At 43.6% G+C, this 16,810-nt stretch overlaps 1 protein-coding gene across 11 annotated transcripts in view; it reads right to left on the reverse strand.

Moving 5' to 3' along the window:
• The window catches only part of DGKI (diacylglycerol kinase iota), a 482,969-nt gene that overhangs the window by 43,719 nt on the left and 422,440 nt on the right, over window positions 1-16,810 (reverse strand). For all 11 annotated transcript variants that reach the window (XM_055142753.1, XM_055142758.1, XM_055142729.1 and 8 more), the window contains one exon: window positions 6,254-6,279. In XM_055142753.1, the coding sequence (XP_054998728.1) occupies window positions 6,254-6,279 (26 nt within the window). The remainder of the gene's footprint in view (window positions 1-6,253; window positions 6,280-16,810) is intronic.

Genomic DNA, 16,810 nt, shown 5'->3' on the forward strand with positions numbered 1-16,810 from the left:
TATCTCCTACAATAGGGAACCACGTTAATGAGGCTACAGTGGAATTCAAAGCCGTGTATTGAAAGTCTGTTTGCCAACAGCACATACCACAGCAAATTTAACAGTGGGACTTGTATAGAGAGGATCCAGTTCTGTGCCAGGGCACAGCATAGAATGGGCAACATCTCTATTCAGTGGATTTATAGTTAAATTAGAAGGGCAACACCACCCATGGGGGCGGGGGTGGGGGCGGGGGGGGGGGACTTGGAAAACACTCAAAAAACCTGTCAGTGAATAGGGAAGGAGGAATCACGGGCATTTGAGTTGTCAGGAAAATTCATCACTGTTTGTCCTTAGAATCTATGAAGGGGGTTCCAGAACACGAGGATTAATGAGCGCCGAGGAGGAACTTGAATGAGGACAGAGGAGGTGGTCTGCCCGAGAGAAGGTAGGAGGTGATTAGAAACTGTGTGGCTGAGTGAATCCCGGGGAGATGGGATCTGGAGAGGGGCCCACCAAATTGGGTCTACAAGAAATGAGCCCATCCGGGGTGAGAAACAGTCTCCAAAGTGAACCCCAGAAAGTTTGAATCCAATGGAAAGGTCAACAGAAAGATTCCTAAGTCAGGATCTGAATATGGGACAAGTAGGAACACACTGGCCACTTGGCATGAGCGAGTCGAAAGCCCTCACAAAGTGGCGTGCTGTGAGACCAGCACTGGACGCTGCTCCTGGGAAGAAAGTTACAGGCCTGCAGATGGGTCTGTCTGTTAGCACTTGTCAAGCTTATTTATCACATTTTATTAATAAATAGCATGTAGTAAACAAAACAAAATAATCAACTTTCTTACTCCATCCTAGCCTTTTGGTCACAATAGCACTGTAGCACTGTTGTCCCGTTGCTCAACGATTTGCTCGAGCGGACACCAGTAACGTCTCCATTGCGAGACTTGTTGTTACTGTTTTTGGCATATTGGATGTGCCACGGGGAGCTTGCCAGGCTCTGCTGTGCTGGGCTCTCCGAGAGGACTGAAGGAATCGAACTTGGGTCACAATAATTGTTTGATTATTGAGTTATTTATAAAAGGAAATAGCTAACTGAATTCTTCCTTTTTAAGAAATGTTGCCATTTATAGGCAATTAGATCCCATGTCCTTGGTTATGGAGGTATAGAGGTGAGAGACATGGGTAAGGAATCTATCTTTAAGGGTTCGAGTGATAGCACAGTGGGTAGGGCACTTGCCTGGCATGTGGCCATCCCGAGTTTGATCACAGCATCCCATATGGTTCCTGAGCCCCGCTAGGAGTGATTCTTGAGTGCAGAGCTCAGAGTATCCCCTGATCATCACCAGATGTGTCCCCAAAACTCTTTATTATATATATATATGTTTATGTATATATGAAAAAGATGGTTACTATCTGATCTTTTCTGGAGAATCTTAGAAGAAGGAAAAAAAGAAAATATTAAGCCCATAGAGAACAGATTGATGTTTGTCAAGTGCAGCAATGGGGGTGGTTAGGCTGGGTGAAAGAAGGCATAAAGGAAGAAACTTCCAATTTACAAAATCAGCATGTCATGGGGAGATAATACACAGTATGGTGAATCTAGTCAATACTGAATGGCATCTCTCAAGTTGTTTAAAAAGTAAGTCTTGGACCAGGGAGGTAGTTCAGTGGGCTGAGCATGTAGTTTTCCAATGCAGGGGGCCTGGGTTTAATCTCTAGAGCCACATAGTCCCTAGGCAACCACCAGGAGTGACCCCTGACCACTAAGCTAGGAAGCAGCCCCTGAGTGGCACGGGGTGGGGGGGTCCCAAAATGAAACCCACAATCCCAGACTGACATCAGGAGAAACTATGAAACAAATGCCAGGTCCTGGGAGATAGCTCTATGCGCTGGAGTGCATGTTTTTGTCTGCAAGAAGCTTGGATTTCATCCCTGGCACTGCAAGGTATCCCAAGCACTGCTGGGAATTATCCCTAGGACTCCATCAGGAATAGCCTGGACATCATCAGGTAGTCTTACCATCCCTTGGCCCCGCCACAATGAGAATTCCCAAAATGATATGGCCATTAACAGCACACACATGCACATGTATAAAAACACAATAAATCTGCAAACCTGGAATCCACAGAAAGTTCACCAATAGTAGAACAGCCATATAAAGAGTTATATACAGGCGAGAGAGAAAGTACAGGCCTTGTTCACAGTCAACCCTTGTCCAATTGTCCCTGGCACTGCATATGGTCCCACCAACACCCCCAAGGGTCACACAGAGAAGCAGGAGTAAACCAAAACAATACTAAATAAATGAAACAGAAGACCGCAACACAATTTGCTTTATAAAAGTTAAAATTGGCAAAAATATAAACATACACATGCATCCAAACAAGGAATGGAATATATGTTCTTGCTAAACTTAGTGCAAGAGTCAAGAGATGAAAACAACCCAAATGCCCAAATATAGATGAATGGATCAGAAGCTGTGGTATATCAATACAATGGAATACTATGCAGCTCTAAGGAAGAACAGAATCATGCAATTTGTAGCAACATGGACAGAACTAGAGGATACCATGCTGAGGGAAGACAGGCAGAAAGAAAGGGAGAGATATAGATCTCACTCATCTGTGGGACTAAAGATACACAGCAAGGGAGCAACAAAGGCAAAAGTTAACACCACGGGAGAACTAGCTCACACAACTGAGTGGGCTGGGGAAGGATTAAAAAGAGGGGAGTTTGAGTCCTTGGGGAAGGGAGGTGGGTAACTGGTGATAGGTTAGATGTTGAAATTATGTACGTAAGAAGTCATTATCAACAGTATTGTAAAATAGAAAATCTCAATTAAAAAACCCATAGAAATAACGCTTTGTAAAATAAATAAAAACAAAAAGGTCTTTGTAATTTAGAAAAGGGAAATTCTAAACAATAAAGCAGAAAAGTGGAATAGTGGTCATCACTGAGGGTACAGGAAGTCACAAAGACCATGCCTGGAACTTTCAGTTGCTACAAACATTTTCTTTGTCTGGACACATGACAGTTCCTTCCGGTGAGTATTTTAACTGAGCCCAGACCTCTGAGGCCTTTTATGACTAGTATCTATTTCAGTAAGATTATTTCATGTATTTTATGAGAGAAAGAAAAGAATCATGGATAGTATTTGAGGCAAGTGAGCTACCCCCGGCGGAAAGAGCCTCATCCTCTGTACCCGGGATGCATTTCCTTTATAAACTGCAGCAAAGCCACGGGCCCGGGGGCCTGCCTCATCCTTGAGCTCTCGGGCCGGCTACGGTGCATGTTCCAGGGGCCTGCCTCATACCCTGCTATACGCCCGTTACTGTCCTAACAGAAAAGCAACCTCATCTTGGGAGAGTCAATGGTGCAAAGACATCCACAGGGCAGACACAAGAGGGACCCTCCCTTGCAAGGCTCCAGGGGGTGGGGGTAGGGTGGGGTGGAGAGGGGGTCCAAGCAGACTCGGGATAGTCCCTTTCCAGAGGGTTCTGAGGCTGCATGGTGGGGGCAGCAAGCCTGAGTGTGAATATGACCCAGGATCACCCCCCCCAGCCTGGGGGAGCCTCCCCGGGGAGGGGTGCTGAGGCCCATAAAACAAACAGCCTCTCCTGACAGAACAGACTGGAGAGCAGCCTGGGCCCCAGAGGCACTTCAGTGATAAAGTGACAGGCACTGAAGGTGGGGGAAGCGCAGAGGTCAAGGCCATCCATCATTGCCAAAGCTTATCTTCTGACAAGGGAGAGGCACTCCTGCCTCCAGATGGAGCTCGGAAATGGAAGGCTTCCATGGGACGGAGGCGCGCTCGAGGGCAAGCTCCCCCAGCCCCCACCCCCCAGCTTTGGTTTCACTCAGTTAACTAATTATGAGAGAATGTGACACTGGTATTCGCTTTTTTTTCTACAGGAACAGGTCATTCCCAGCAGAGCGACAAGCTGCCGCTTCTTCCCTCTGTTCGGCTCTGCCGTTGAAAAGAAATGACTTATGGTGGCAAATAAACCCTTGTGAGAGGAAAACCCCCGTTTTCTTGATACTTCTATCAATTCACCTTAATGCTAACGATGATCTCTCACTTTCCGAGAGTACTGTGGATCCCCGGGCAAGGATTAGGAATGATCGGAACTGGGTCTGAGAGTGAATGGCCCGACACCGACTCGCTGTGTGATCTTAAGCAAGGTATTGGAGTCTGCGGAGTCTCGCTGACTATGACGATAATCATCGACCGGATAGTGAGGGCTATTTGTGAAAGATGAAATAATGTAGCTGAAGTGCTTCAGCACAGCATATCTGCATAATAAGCACTCGATAAATTCTAGCTTTTAATCTTGATACCTCTGACACTCTATTCTATAAATAGAAACATTTGATATTTCACGGATGCCTTCTATCATCAATTCTAGGTGACCGAACCTCTAATCATAAAATGATTATTTTGCAAACTGAAACTCGGCATTAACCATTTACTCCTCCCATCCAGATATAAAGCAGGATTTCGTGAACATTTTGTATGTAATGATCATGCTGAAACGAACAGTTCATTCTATCCTACTGCCTTCACATTCTCTAAGTTTTCTGAGGCAGTATATTAAGCTGAGTAAATATCTAGTAAACCCATATTTCTTCATTCCCAGCCTGGAAAAAAATAGCAATATGTTTAGGAAACTTTGACCTTTTAAATTAGAATGCAATTTTGCAGATGTTTTCCCACTCAAACAGCAAATTCATGAGGTAGGCAGGGTCTCTATCTTTAGGCTTTTACAGATAAGGAAAATAAAACTCAAGGGTAAATGACAGAACTATAATAGTCAAGAATATTTTCTATAAAAGGGAAAAATTAGTAGGAATTGAGAAAATTAAGAATGCCAAGGTTATTGAAATAAAAATAAATCAGAGGTGATCAATAAAGAATCAGTTTTGAAATAGACAAAGTATATGTGTAGGGGTGTGTGTGAAGAATGGCCACTGGTGAAAAATAACTAAAATATAAAATCATGAAGCACAGAACTCTATGTTCCAGTTTTATAATCTGTTTACCCAATGTGTCTCAATATTTCTGTCTGGAAGTTTATAAAGCAAAAACTTACCTCTTAATTCTCTTAAAATACATTGTATGGGGCCAAAGAGACAGTCTAGGGATTAAGACTTTTGCCTTGCACACAATCAACTCAGGTTTGATCCCTGGCTTTACCTATAGTCGGTTCCCTGGATACCACCAGGAGTGATCGCTGAGCACAAAGGCAGGAGTAAGCCCTGAGCATCTCCGCTGTGGCCCAAAACTCCCCACTCAAACATTTGCAAAAATTTCATAATACATCTTAAAATTTTATTTTGCTATTGAACTTTTAAAAAGTACACGTGGGCTAGGATTTAGGGAGCAAAGATAGAGAGATGATGGAGATGGAAGCTTAAGGCTTTCGCTCTTTGCATGTCTGACCTACTGTCCAACCAAGCCCTGACCTAAATTAGGAGTGCATGGAGAGGAATGACGAGAGCAGCTGAGTCCAGTTTCACCCTTGCTTACAGGCGTCATCATATCTCACTCTGTGTCAGAGTCAGAACGGGTCATTCCACCTGCCCTTTGCCCATTACACCCACACAGATTTTTTTTTTGAGGGGAAAGACTCTGGATCAGATATCACATTTACTCTGCCTATAACCCCCTATAACATGTGTGTATAACATGCTTCAATCACATAATTGAATACTGCAGACTTTATATTTTGAAAGATTGAAGAAACGAACCACCCTGAAAGTTACCTAAAAACAGAGCCATGTATCCTTTGGATGAAATAGCGGTCCCTTAAAATTCAGATCACATTCCTCAGCTGGCCAATGCCTCATCATACCTACTGAGCAACTCTCATGACTAAGCAACTTCCACTTTGACTCAATGCCTTTTGCAAACCTCAATGTCCACTGAGAGCAATATATGTACTACAATTACTCCCATTTTAAGGGCAAAAATTTTTGATTCAGAGATGTTTTGTAGCCAACTCAAGCCCATAAAAAGTCTTTGATGGTAAGACAGAAATTAGACATGAAGCTTTCTGATAGTTATCAACCAGTCTGTTTGTAAAAGACTTGAAGGTAATTTCAAATTTAACTAGGACAAATTAACTTGTAAACATGTTTGACATTTCACTGAAAAAATACAAGGCCACATCTTAAAAAAAAAAAAAAAATTCTTCCCACCAACAGTGAAATGCAAGTACCAGGGCTCGAATCTTTAATTCTAAATTGGTATAAGTGAAACAAATTCTTACCATGATCTTCTGAAGACACTGGTGACCTAAAATGAGATAATAAGCATGATAAATCTTTTGAATATGATACTGGTCATAATAGCAACAACAAAGGATCATTTTATAAAAATAACACACCCCAACCTCAGTTAAATTGTAATTTGATATAGTAGACAGTGTCACTAATGTGCTGTTTGCTTCCTCTATTTCAAGCAAGAGCTCCCAAAACTTACCTGAATTGGTTGGAAAGTGGGGATTATAAAAATGTCAGTCTAGAGCATGGTGCCACAGGATGGCCACAAACCTAGCTCAGGCTGGATTTATAACACACAAAAAGGGAAAGTACAGAAATATGGTATTAAATAAAATCCTATGATTTCACCCAAGGGCTGGAGGCCAGGTCTCTAAAGAAATGCCCGGTATATAAGGACCTGATGGAGTGTAGGTGAAAAGAAATGATTTGTTCAGTAACAAAATGAGGCAGCAGTGAGAGAAGTGGAATGCACTTTTACCATTATTGGAGTTTGACTCCATTGGGCAACTATTATGATATCCCCAAACTTTTATTACACCATAACACATCACTTGGGGTTCAGCTCTAATTATGTTGATAAGATGTCAGTGAAGAATTTACCAGCCCCTTTAGCAATAAAAATCATGTTTTTTCTTCCTCTGCTGACTACTAATTGAGTTACTTTGAATAACACAAGCAAACTGTAGATGAATTCCCCTCGGGCTTGAAAGAAACAGTTTTTTTTTTTTTTTTTTTGGAAAGGTGTTAGAATTTTAGAAGGCAAAAACAAGAAACCAGTTGAAAGGAATTTTCTCCTCTAAACAATCGGTCTGTTTGATCTCAATACAAGAGAGAAGAACAAAGGCAGAGAGATGAGTTTGGTCTTAATGTTACCCCTCAATATCACTGATTTTTAAATTTCCATTTATTTTTTGTTTCTATGTTAGGTGCCATAGTGGTAGGGTTTCATGAATCACATGTGCCAGCACGACCCCCTCCACCAGTGTCCACGTCCCATCACCAGTGTCCACTCCCATCACCAGTGTCCACTTCCCATCACCAACACCCCAGCAGCCTTATTCTACTCTCATCCCATTTCCAGGTGGTAAACCTCCTACTGAAGACCATTGCTCTGCTGCTTTGGGCATTTGCTATTCCCTGACTATGTTTCCTTATATCCTACAGATAGGAGATCATTCTATCCCTGTCCTTCTACTTCTGATTAACTTCATTCAGCGCGATACCCTCCAGATATATCCACATAGCAGGAAGTTCTATAATTTTACTTTTTCTTATAGCCAAGTAGTATCCCATTTTGTGTGTGTACCACATTTTCTTTATCTAGTCACCTGTCTTGGGCACTTTGTTTTTTTCCCAAATTTTGGCTATTGTGAATGAGTGTTGCAACGAACATAGGAGTGTAAATGTCTTTTCTGAATAGAGTTCTCTTTCCCCAATTCAAACTATACCATAAAGTTGCAGTAATCCAAATAGTGTGGGGTTGAGATAAGGATGGACTCTCAGACCAGTGGAATTGAACTGACAGTCCAGGAACAGATCCTCAGGCATACTGATACTTAATTTTCAGGGAAGAACCAGAGTAAAGGTGGAGCAAGGAAAGTTGCTTCAGCAAATGATGCCAGGAAAACTGGCTGCTCAGAATCACAAAAATTAATTTAGATCCTTTCCTAACACTATGAAAAAAGCAAAATTAAAATGGATTAAAGACCTTGATATCACCATTGAATCCATTAATTATTTTAAGGAAAATAGGCATAATACTTCATGACATTGAATCTTCAGTGGTACAATGCTGCTGGCTAAGAAAATGGAAGCAAAGACAAGCAAATAAGGTTACATCAAATTGAGAAGTTTCTTACAAAAGAAACAGAATAAGAAGATACCACAGACTGGGAGAAAATATTTGCCCACCACTCATCTGATAAAGGGGTAATACCCAAGATATATAAAACACTGGTAGAACTTCCCAAGAGGAAAGCAACCAACCCCATAAAAAATGGGGGGAAGCGTTGAAAGAAACTTTCTTAAAGAGGATTCATATTACCAAAAGGCATATGACAAAAATGTTCTTATCACTTAGCACCAGGGAATTGAGATGGAAACAAGTATCATCTCATACCATCATCACAAAGAACAAACACAAAAAGTGGCTGGTGTGGATGGGGGGGGGAGTGAGACACTATCAGTGCTGGGGGGTACATCTGCTGGCTCAGTCTTTGGGAAAACAGTATGGATACTTCTCAAAAAACTAGGAATCAAGTTTCCTTATGACCCAGCAACTCCACTTCTTAGTATCTACCCCAAGGGCACAACAGAACTGATTTATAAAAGAAATGGTGACCAACTTAGAAGAATGAGTCAGTGGATGCACAGTGGGCTGAAAGAAATGTTAAGTTGCTTTGGGTTGATTGATTGACAGTGCTTTGATTTATCTATTGCTCAGTATTATTTCTGCCCACGATGCAAGTAAAATGCAAAATATACAGAGCAGCAAGAGCAAGGAAGTTCTGAAGCAGCCACATGTCTAGTTATATTGATTTTATGAGTCTCCTTAAGTTGATCTTTGTGTGTGAAAACAAAGCGGTACTAGGATGTGTTGGAGAGAAAGCCGGTGCTCGGGCAGAAGATAACAGGGGTTGTGGGAGGGCAGGGGTCACACATCGGAACTCCTCTTGCTTGCTCAGGGGGAGCAGATCCACTTCTCCTTGGAGCTCCCCTATGTCACAGTGCCCACACTCACTGTCCTGGTCAAGCTGTGTCTCCTTGTAAAATAAGATCACAGCTAATGCAAACATAATGGGTCATGTCGATGAAAATGTGTTGAACAGGATTGATTTTAGCACCACCGCACTGACTTGGAAACTCAGACACATTCTCCCGCATGGCACCAAGCCATAATGCCACTTTGAAATGACCTTTGAAATATATTTACTGAGTGCAGGGCGCCCTGGGGTGGAAGGGCCTAGAAATGAGCATCCAGCAACAACGTGGGTACTCTCAGAACCCAAGGATGCCCGAGACTCCGGGCCAATGGAGACACCCACAATTTGCCTTCCTGTCTGCAGAGCACAAAGGGGAAGAGGTAAAATGGGATCACAAATGCACTCTAAAGAGAAACATATTGGGGCTGGAGCGATAGCACAGTGGGGAGGGAGTTTGCCTTGCCTTGCACGCGGCCAACCCAGGTTCGATTCCCAGCATCCCATATGGTCCCCTGAGCACCGCCAGGAGTAATTCCTGAGCGCAGAGCCAGGAGTAACCCCTGTGCATCGCCGGGTGTGACCCAAAAAGCAAAAAAAATAAAAATAAAATAAAAAATAAAGAGAAACATATTATTTGACATACAAAGAGAAACGCAGTACGCGGCCCAACACATACGAAGAGAGGCCGCGATAAGGAATGGGGTACGTGGCTGTGTTTTCTGCTGGAGAGTAAGCAAAAACAAAGTTTGGAAGGTTTGCCATTAATTTCTCCCAAAGCTCTGGGAACAAAGAAAAGCTCCTGCCAATACTCGACTCAGTATCTTAGGTGGGGGCTTGAGGAGGGGTGGGGGGCTCTGGCTGCTCTTCGCTACAAGCAAAGCACTAATATTAAATCTGAAAACTTCCAGATGGCTCCGCTCACCTCCCCAGGGGCCGCATTCAGGCGGTGGGGAGAGACTATTGATTTCAGTGTTTGGGGAGGATTAGTCATGTTGAGGTTCTGGGCGGAATGTCTCCCACACGCCTGGATTTGTGGAATTTTAAAGACATATGGAGTATTTCAATCCGCACTCAGTATTTCACCTTTCACTTTAACGAGCCACTAAATTACACCACGGAGACATGCACATCATTCATTATTGCTGGAAACGGGCATAAAGTTTTGCAGAACTTTGCTCGGGAGAGAAGAAATATCATTAAATTGGCAAGGTAATTTAGTTATTTAAAAAAGAAAAAAACAGAGGTTGAATCCCAGCAACAGATAATTTCCCCCAACTTGACAGCTAAGGCATGCCTGAAAGTTCACAGCTTACTCCCCTCTGCACCTGAGGGACACGGGGGCTCAGTTTCAGACTGTTTATTTCTCCTCCATAAACACTTGACCTTGGAAATGACATCTGCTCTCCCAACGTAAGCCTTTATTGCATCCAAAGAACCCCCAGATTTAGAGCTCTCCTCCTCACTTCTTTCCCCCCCCCGCACTAATGTCTATTATATTCGACAGAACATTTGTATTTGACTTTACTTTGTTCCCCCCCCCCATGTATTGATATTTCCTTCAAAATCAGTAAAGGAAAGCAATGAAAACAGCAATTCAAGCCCAGAATTTCAAACTCTGGTATTTTATGACTATTATTATTCAATTATTCAGTTTCTGTTGACTTCATTTCTGTTGACTCAAATCTGAATAATAATTATAGTTGAGGGGCTAGAAAGAGAGTATAGTAGGGAGGGCATCTGCCCTGCAAGTGGATGACCTGACCTTGGCATCCGGTATAGTCCTCCTTGCATCTCTAGGAGAGATTCCTAGAGGGCAGAGCCAGGAGTAACCCCTGAGCATCGCTAGATGTGGCCCTTGCAAAATATAATTATAGTTGGGCCCCTGTTACACAGTACTCTGTGCCACAGGAAGTGGGTACAAGATGAGCAGGGCTGTGAGGGCGATGCAGCTGCTACCTCTGTCACTGATTTGGCTGACCTAAGTGGCTGTCCGGGTATGTCCCTCCACCCTCACCACTCCATGTGTGTCCCTCCAGAAGTGAGGTGCTCATGCTCAGGGGAAGAGGATGTCCCACTCGCTGGTGAGTTGAGAGGACAGCCTTCCCCCGGAGAGACTGACTGTTCTGCAGTCGGGAGCACACGAGTAGCCGTGCTCCCCTGCCAAATCCTCCAAACAAGCTCTCAAGGGGAAACCAGGGTGACTGTTTGCGGAAACCTAGTCCAGCGAAGGAGGAAAAAATCCCATAAATAACAAATGCAATGAACAAGACTTGGTGGAAATAGCAAAGAGAGGAGACCAATTCTGTCCCGCAGAGGGAAAGAAGGCTTGGGATGCAAATTCTATCAGAGACGGGCTTGGGAGGGTAAGTCCAAGTTTACTAGCTAAGACAGGAGAATTCTAGGTAGAAGCAGGTGTGTGCAAAGAAGTGTGGATATGAAAATTCATAATTTGTTATGGGATTTATACGTATCTTGATGGTGCTAAAGAGTAAAGAAGTAAGTCAAAGTTGGGAACGGATAATCAAGAGACCATTTCATGTCACTCACAGGGGCCTGTGAGTGACCTTCCATGGAAGGGCAGAGTGGTTCTGAGGCAGAAGCTACGTGTTCTCCACTGTGCTCTGGAAGGGCAGGCTGTGCCGAGCAGACAGCAAGGGCTTAATTTGTTTAGATACTCTTGAAATGAAACACTGTCTCTGACCCACCAGAGGCCCACAAACAGGAACTATCACGACTAAGCACTGAGGACTGTGTCTTGGCCTGTGTCTGGGAAGAGGGAGAGGGAGAGAGAGAAGAAGAGGTAAGGTGAACCCACCAGCTGCCCAACCCCCACTCCCAAGAGGCTGGGTCATGTCATCCCTCATCCCTGGTACTCATCATACACACACAAAAATGGGGGAAAAAGCTACCAATTGTAATAGTTTGGTGGGTTTTTTTTGTTTTTGTTTTTGTTTTGTTTTTGCTTTTTGAGTCACACCTGGCAATGCACAGGGGTTATTCCTGGCTTTGCACTCAGGAATTACTCCTTGCAGTGCTCGGGAGTCCATATGGGATGCTGGGAATCAAATCAGGGTCGGTCACATGCAAGGCAAGTGCCCTACCTGCTGTGCTATTGCTCTAGCCCCTACAAACTGTGATAGTAAAGCAAAACCTTGCCTTATATGCAGCCCACCAGGGTTCAATCACTCACTGGCACCATTTGGTCCTCCAAGCCCTGAAAGAAGTTGTCCCTGAGCACAGAGCCAGGAGTAAGCCCTGAGCACACACATCACTGGTGGTGTGGTCCCCAAACAAACAAATGAACAAAAATATAGCAAAATCTGGACTAAGTTTCAGAGAAACAGAAACAGAGAAGAAGAGATAGAAAGAGACTGAATCGGTTTCTGCAAGGACGGAGACAGAGACCGAGAGTTTTGATCAGCGCCCATTAAATAGATATAAAGTGTCTTATCATGCACGACCAAGCGCTCTGCTGCTCAGAGCCCGTACCCTGTTCATCAGAAGCTGAATCAAACCTGAGAGGAGACGACTGCTGAGAAAGAGTTTGAAGGCATCAGCTCAGAGCCGACGCCAAACTCCACAACAACCTCAGCCACTGTCCTTAAATATCCCTTTCCAAAGTGAGTGGTTCCTAAAAGCTCTCACCACTGCTAATATGAGCAATGAACACAGAGGGGGATAGCGTGACATCGATGCAAAATGACACTGAGAAAGCAGGGCCAAGGTCTACAGAGAAACAACAGAGAAGCTGGGAGCAGCACTCTCAAATGATGGCACGAAAAAGTCCTAATTGGTAACAGCTCTCCATGAAATCACATGTGAAAAAGGAGAGAATGTGGGGAGGGGTGGGAAGCAAGGGATTTCTGTGACCTGATCAAGAAAAAATGATCAAGAAATAATGATAAAACTATGAAAGATGAAAAACTGATGATTTGCCCAATAATTTTTAAGAAGTCATACATATATAGGAGAAAAGGCTTAAACGCTTTTGACACAGTATCACCTGGTTAAAAAAAAAACAATAATTAAAACTATATTAAAATGAGGCCAGACTACTAACCATGGAGCAATATTCCTGGCCCTGTATCTACTGTCCTTGGATGTCAGTCTGCTCGTAGTATGTTATTTTATATTCCACTAATGAGTGCAGCCTCATGAGCCAGGGGAGAAGACACTGGGATAGAGAAGGGATCACTAAGTCAGTGATGATTGCAGGGATTGTTCGGGATGGGAGATGTGTACTGAGAGTAGATAAAGGACCAAATGTAATAGCCTCTCAGTATCTGTATTGCAAACCATAATGCCCAGAAGTAGAGAGTATGGGGGAAGTTGTCTGTCACTGAAGCAGGGGGAGAGGTGTGATGGGTCGGTGTGGGTGGATACTGGGGACATTGGTGGTAGAAAATGTCCACTAGTGGAGGGATGGATGCTTGATCATTGTATGATTGAAACTCAAACATGAAAGCTTTGTAACTGTATTTCATAGTGATTCAATAAAAGAAAAAGAAGAAATAATGGGGCCAGAGAGATAGTACTCTGGGGAGGGCATCTGCCTTGCATATGGCCAACCCAGGTTTGATCCCCAGAATTTCATCTGGTCCCCAGAATACCTCCAGGAGTAAGTCGTGAATGCAGAGCCAGGAGTAACTCCTGAGCATCACTGGGTGTCTCCCCAAATCAACAACAAACCCTATATTAAGGGGGGCCTGGAAACATACTGAGGTTAGGTTTAATCCCCCACATCACATGGTTCCCGGATGGTCTCTGGCTGTAGCTCTGGAGACCCTCATACAATCCCCCCACACTGCAGGCCCAAGCAACACCACATCTCAGGCCCAGACATTAAACTGCCAGCCAGAGGCTTGGCTGGATATCTCGGCAATAAATCCCAGGCCCCGTGAGCACTGTTAGGGAGGCTCCTCACCAAAAATTTTTTTTAAAAGGGTTGGAGCGATAGTGCAGCAGGTAGGGCATTTGCCTTGCATGTGGCTGACCCTGGTTCGATTCCCAGCATCCCATATGGTCCCCCGAGCACTGCCAGGAGTAATTCCCGAGTGCAGAGCCAGGAGTAACCCCTATGCCGGGTGTGACCCAAAAAGAAAAAAAAAAGGCAAAAAAACCCAACACATTTAATTCTATTTATCCATTCAAGAATCTGCTTTATTAAAATGCTTCTGCTTTTGTTATTTTGATTTATTTTCTATTACTTTTGATTTGGAGACGTGCTGGTAAAAGTCCCCTTCTCAACATTAATCCTGCTGAGTGAAATATTTTATATCTTCCTCTCCTTTGACATGAAGTCAACACTTTTTAAAATATAGTAGAAGGGGGCTTTTAAAAATATAGTAGAAGGAATGATGGTACAGTATGTAGGGCACTTGTCCGGCATGCAGCCAACCCAGGTTCAATCCCTGTCATCTCATACAGTCCCCTGAGCACTGCCAGGAGTAATTCCTGAGTGCAAAGTCAGGAGTAATTTCTGGGCATTGCTGGACGTGACTCCAAAGCAAAAATAAGTAAATAAATAAGTAAACTATAATACACAATGAAATTTGAAAAGAAGGCAAGCTCTAGGAAAAAACAAGACACTTTTCAGATGGGGGATTTTATCCTTCCACGGGCAAAAACTAAAACATTGAAATCTTAACAATAATATTATAGATCTCAAGACAAAAGAGGCTTGAAATATAAAAGTAATCATCATTTTTAAAAAACATCCTATCATGGGCTACAGAGATAGTACATAGCATAAAGTGCTTGGGCGGACCCCGCTTCAATTCCCAGAGCCACACATAATTCTATAAGCACTGCCAGGAGTACGTCCTGAGCACAGAGTCAGGAGTCAGCCCTGAGTACCATTGGGTATAACCCAAAAACAGAAAAAAGAGGAAAGAGTTAAATCAAATCTGTGTGTGAGGCAGTCAGCTGTAGACAATGTCTCCAAGGCTCCTGGGATTACACTGTTCTTTTTGGAAATAAGGCTGTTTCCAAGGAAATGTGAAAAGATGAAGTTATGGCCCTGAATATAGCTATCGCATCTGAAAATTATTTTATTAGGTTAAGGTGCACACATATCAAGAATCGGAGACAGTGAGACGTAGAGTTGTGGCAGTGGTCACTTGTATGATACTCAGTATAGAGAATGCACAGGATGGTCACTTTCTCCTCAGTCACCAGGCACAAGGGACTCTAAGAAACTCAGACGGAGTCATTTGCATCAATTCCCGTGTGCTGCTCTTTCTTTGAGGCACTTACTCCTCCAGGTGTATCAGTTACACGGAGGCTGAAAACTGCCCAGTTTCCTACCAGCAAAGTAATACTTACATAATATTAGGAGCCTATTAGGCAAAAATGCTCTTTAAAGGATTATACTTATGAAGTTTTGGTGTTTTGAACCAATATTTCTTTATGCAGAAAATGTCATTTGAATATGTTATACATATCTTTATCTGAAATATATTCTTTGTGTGGGGACAGTAATAGGCTTTTATTTTTATTTTTATTTTTATTTTTTTTCTTTTTGGGTCACACCCGGCGATGCACAGGGGTTACTCCTGGCTCTGCACTCAGGAATTACCCCTGGCCGTGCTCAGGGGACCATATGGGATGCTGGGATTTGAACCCGGGTCGGCCGCGTGCAAGGCAAACGCCCTACCCGCTGTGCTATCTCTCCAGCCCAGTAATAGGCTTTTAAAACAAACAAACGGGCTGGAGCGATAGCACAGTAGGTAGGGTGTTTGCCTTGCACGCGGCTGACCTGAGTTCAATTCCCAGTATCCCATATGGCCCCCCAAGCACCGCCAGGAGTAATTCCTGAGTGCAGAGCCAGGAGTAACCCCTGAGCATCACTGGGTGTGACCCAAAAAGCAAAGAACAAACAAACAAAAAAACCCAAAAAACAAAGAAAAAAACAAACAAAAAAAAAACAAAGAAAAAAAACAACCCTACTTTTAAAAAATATCCCCCAAACATAATGCTTAATTTTCTTTTCCTCTCATGATTTTAATTAATGGTTTTCCTACTTGGTTCTTCCTCAGAAAGTTTGTATTATTTTCTTCCTCAGCAGTAGGTGGGGGGCCATTGCATTTTCTTTTCAAACGTGTTCCTGTCTTTGGGAGAAAGGGTGTTTTCCAAGGATGAGAATACAGTCAGATACCAGGGCCTACCTACATGGGTCTGTTACATTTGGGAGAGAATCCACAAGTGGACATCAATGTTTCCCAGTCCCTCCAACATATATGCCCTCTTTAGCATTTCAAAACTCTCACCTGGAGGGCAGCAAGGCAAGACACAGGATCAACGCAGGAAGGCGAGTTTGGAATAAGCCTATGGGGCAGGTACAGCAAGTGCAAGGTCTAGACAGACACCTGGATAAGAACTGACACTGTGAAGATACCAAATGGAGGCGCGCGGTGCTGAGATAGTCACACCAACCCAATGAACCAGAGTCCCTTTCTTTTGTGGTTCCATCAAGGAATTGCAGTAGAAAATAAGAGAGGAAGGGACAGGGTATTACCTCTGCACTTCGCACACTAGGCATGAACAAACCCTCAGGAACAACACAGTATTCACACACGCGCACGGTGAGCACGCTTCTCTCTGGAGAACCTTCCGGCTCTAGGGAAGAGGGAGGGTTCCTAGAGGCAGCGCCTGGTCTTCACTCCTGCCCGGGAAGAGAAGGAGCAGCCTCTGGATGCTAGTATTATATTGTCTCAGGATGTCTTAGCCCTCCCCTTTGTCACTCCCCTTTGTCTCTCCTAGTCCCACAGTGCTCACTGCTTCCTGGGCTCACTTACCCAACTTCCTCCCTCTTGGGGAATCCAGTCTGCCCTCTGTGAAATG

Source organism: Sorex araneus, chromosome 1, assembly GCF_027595985.1.
Source record: "Sorex araneus isolate mSorAra2 chromosome 1, mSorAra2.pri, whole genome shotgun sequence".
NCBI lineage: Eukaryota > Metazoa > Chordata > Mammalia > Eulipotyphla > Soricidae > Sorex > Sorex araneus.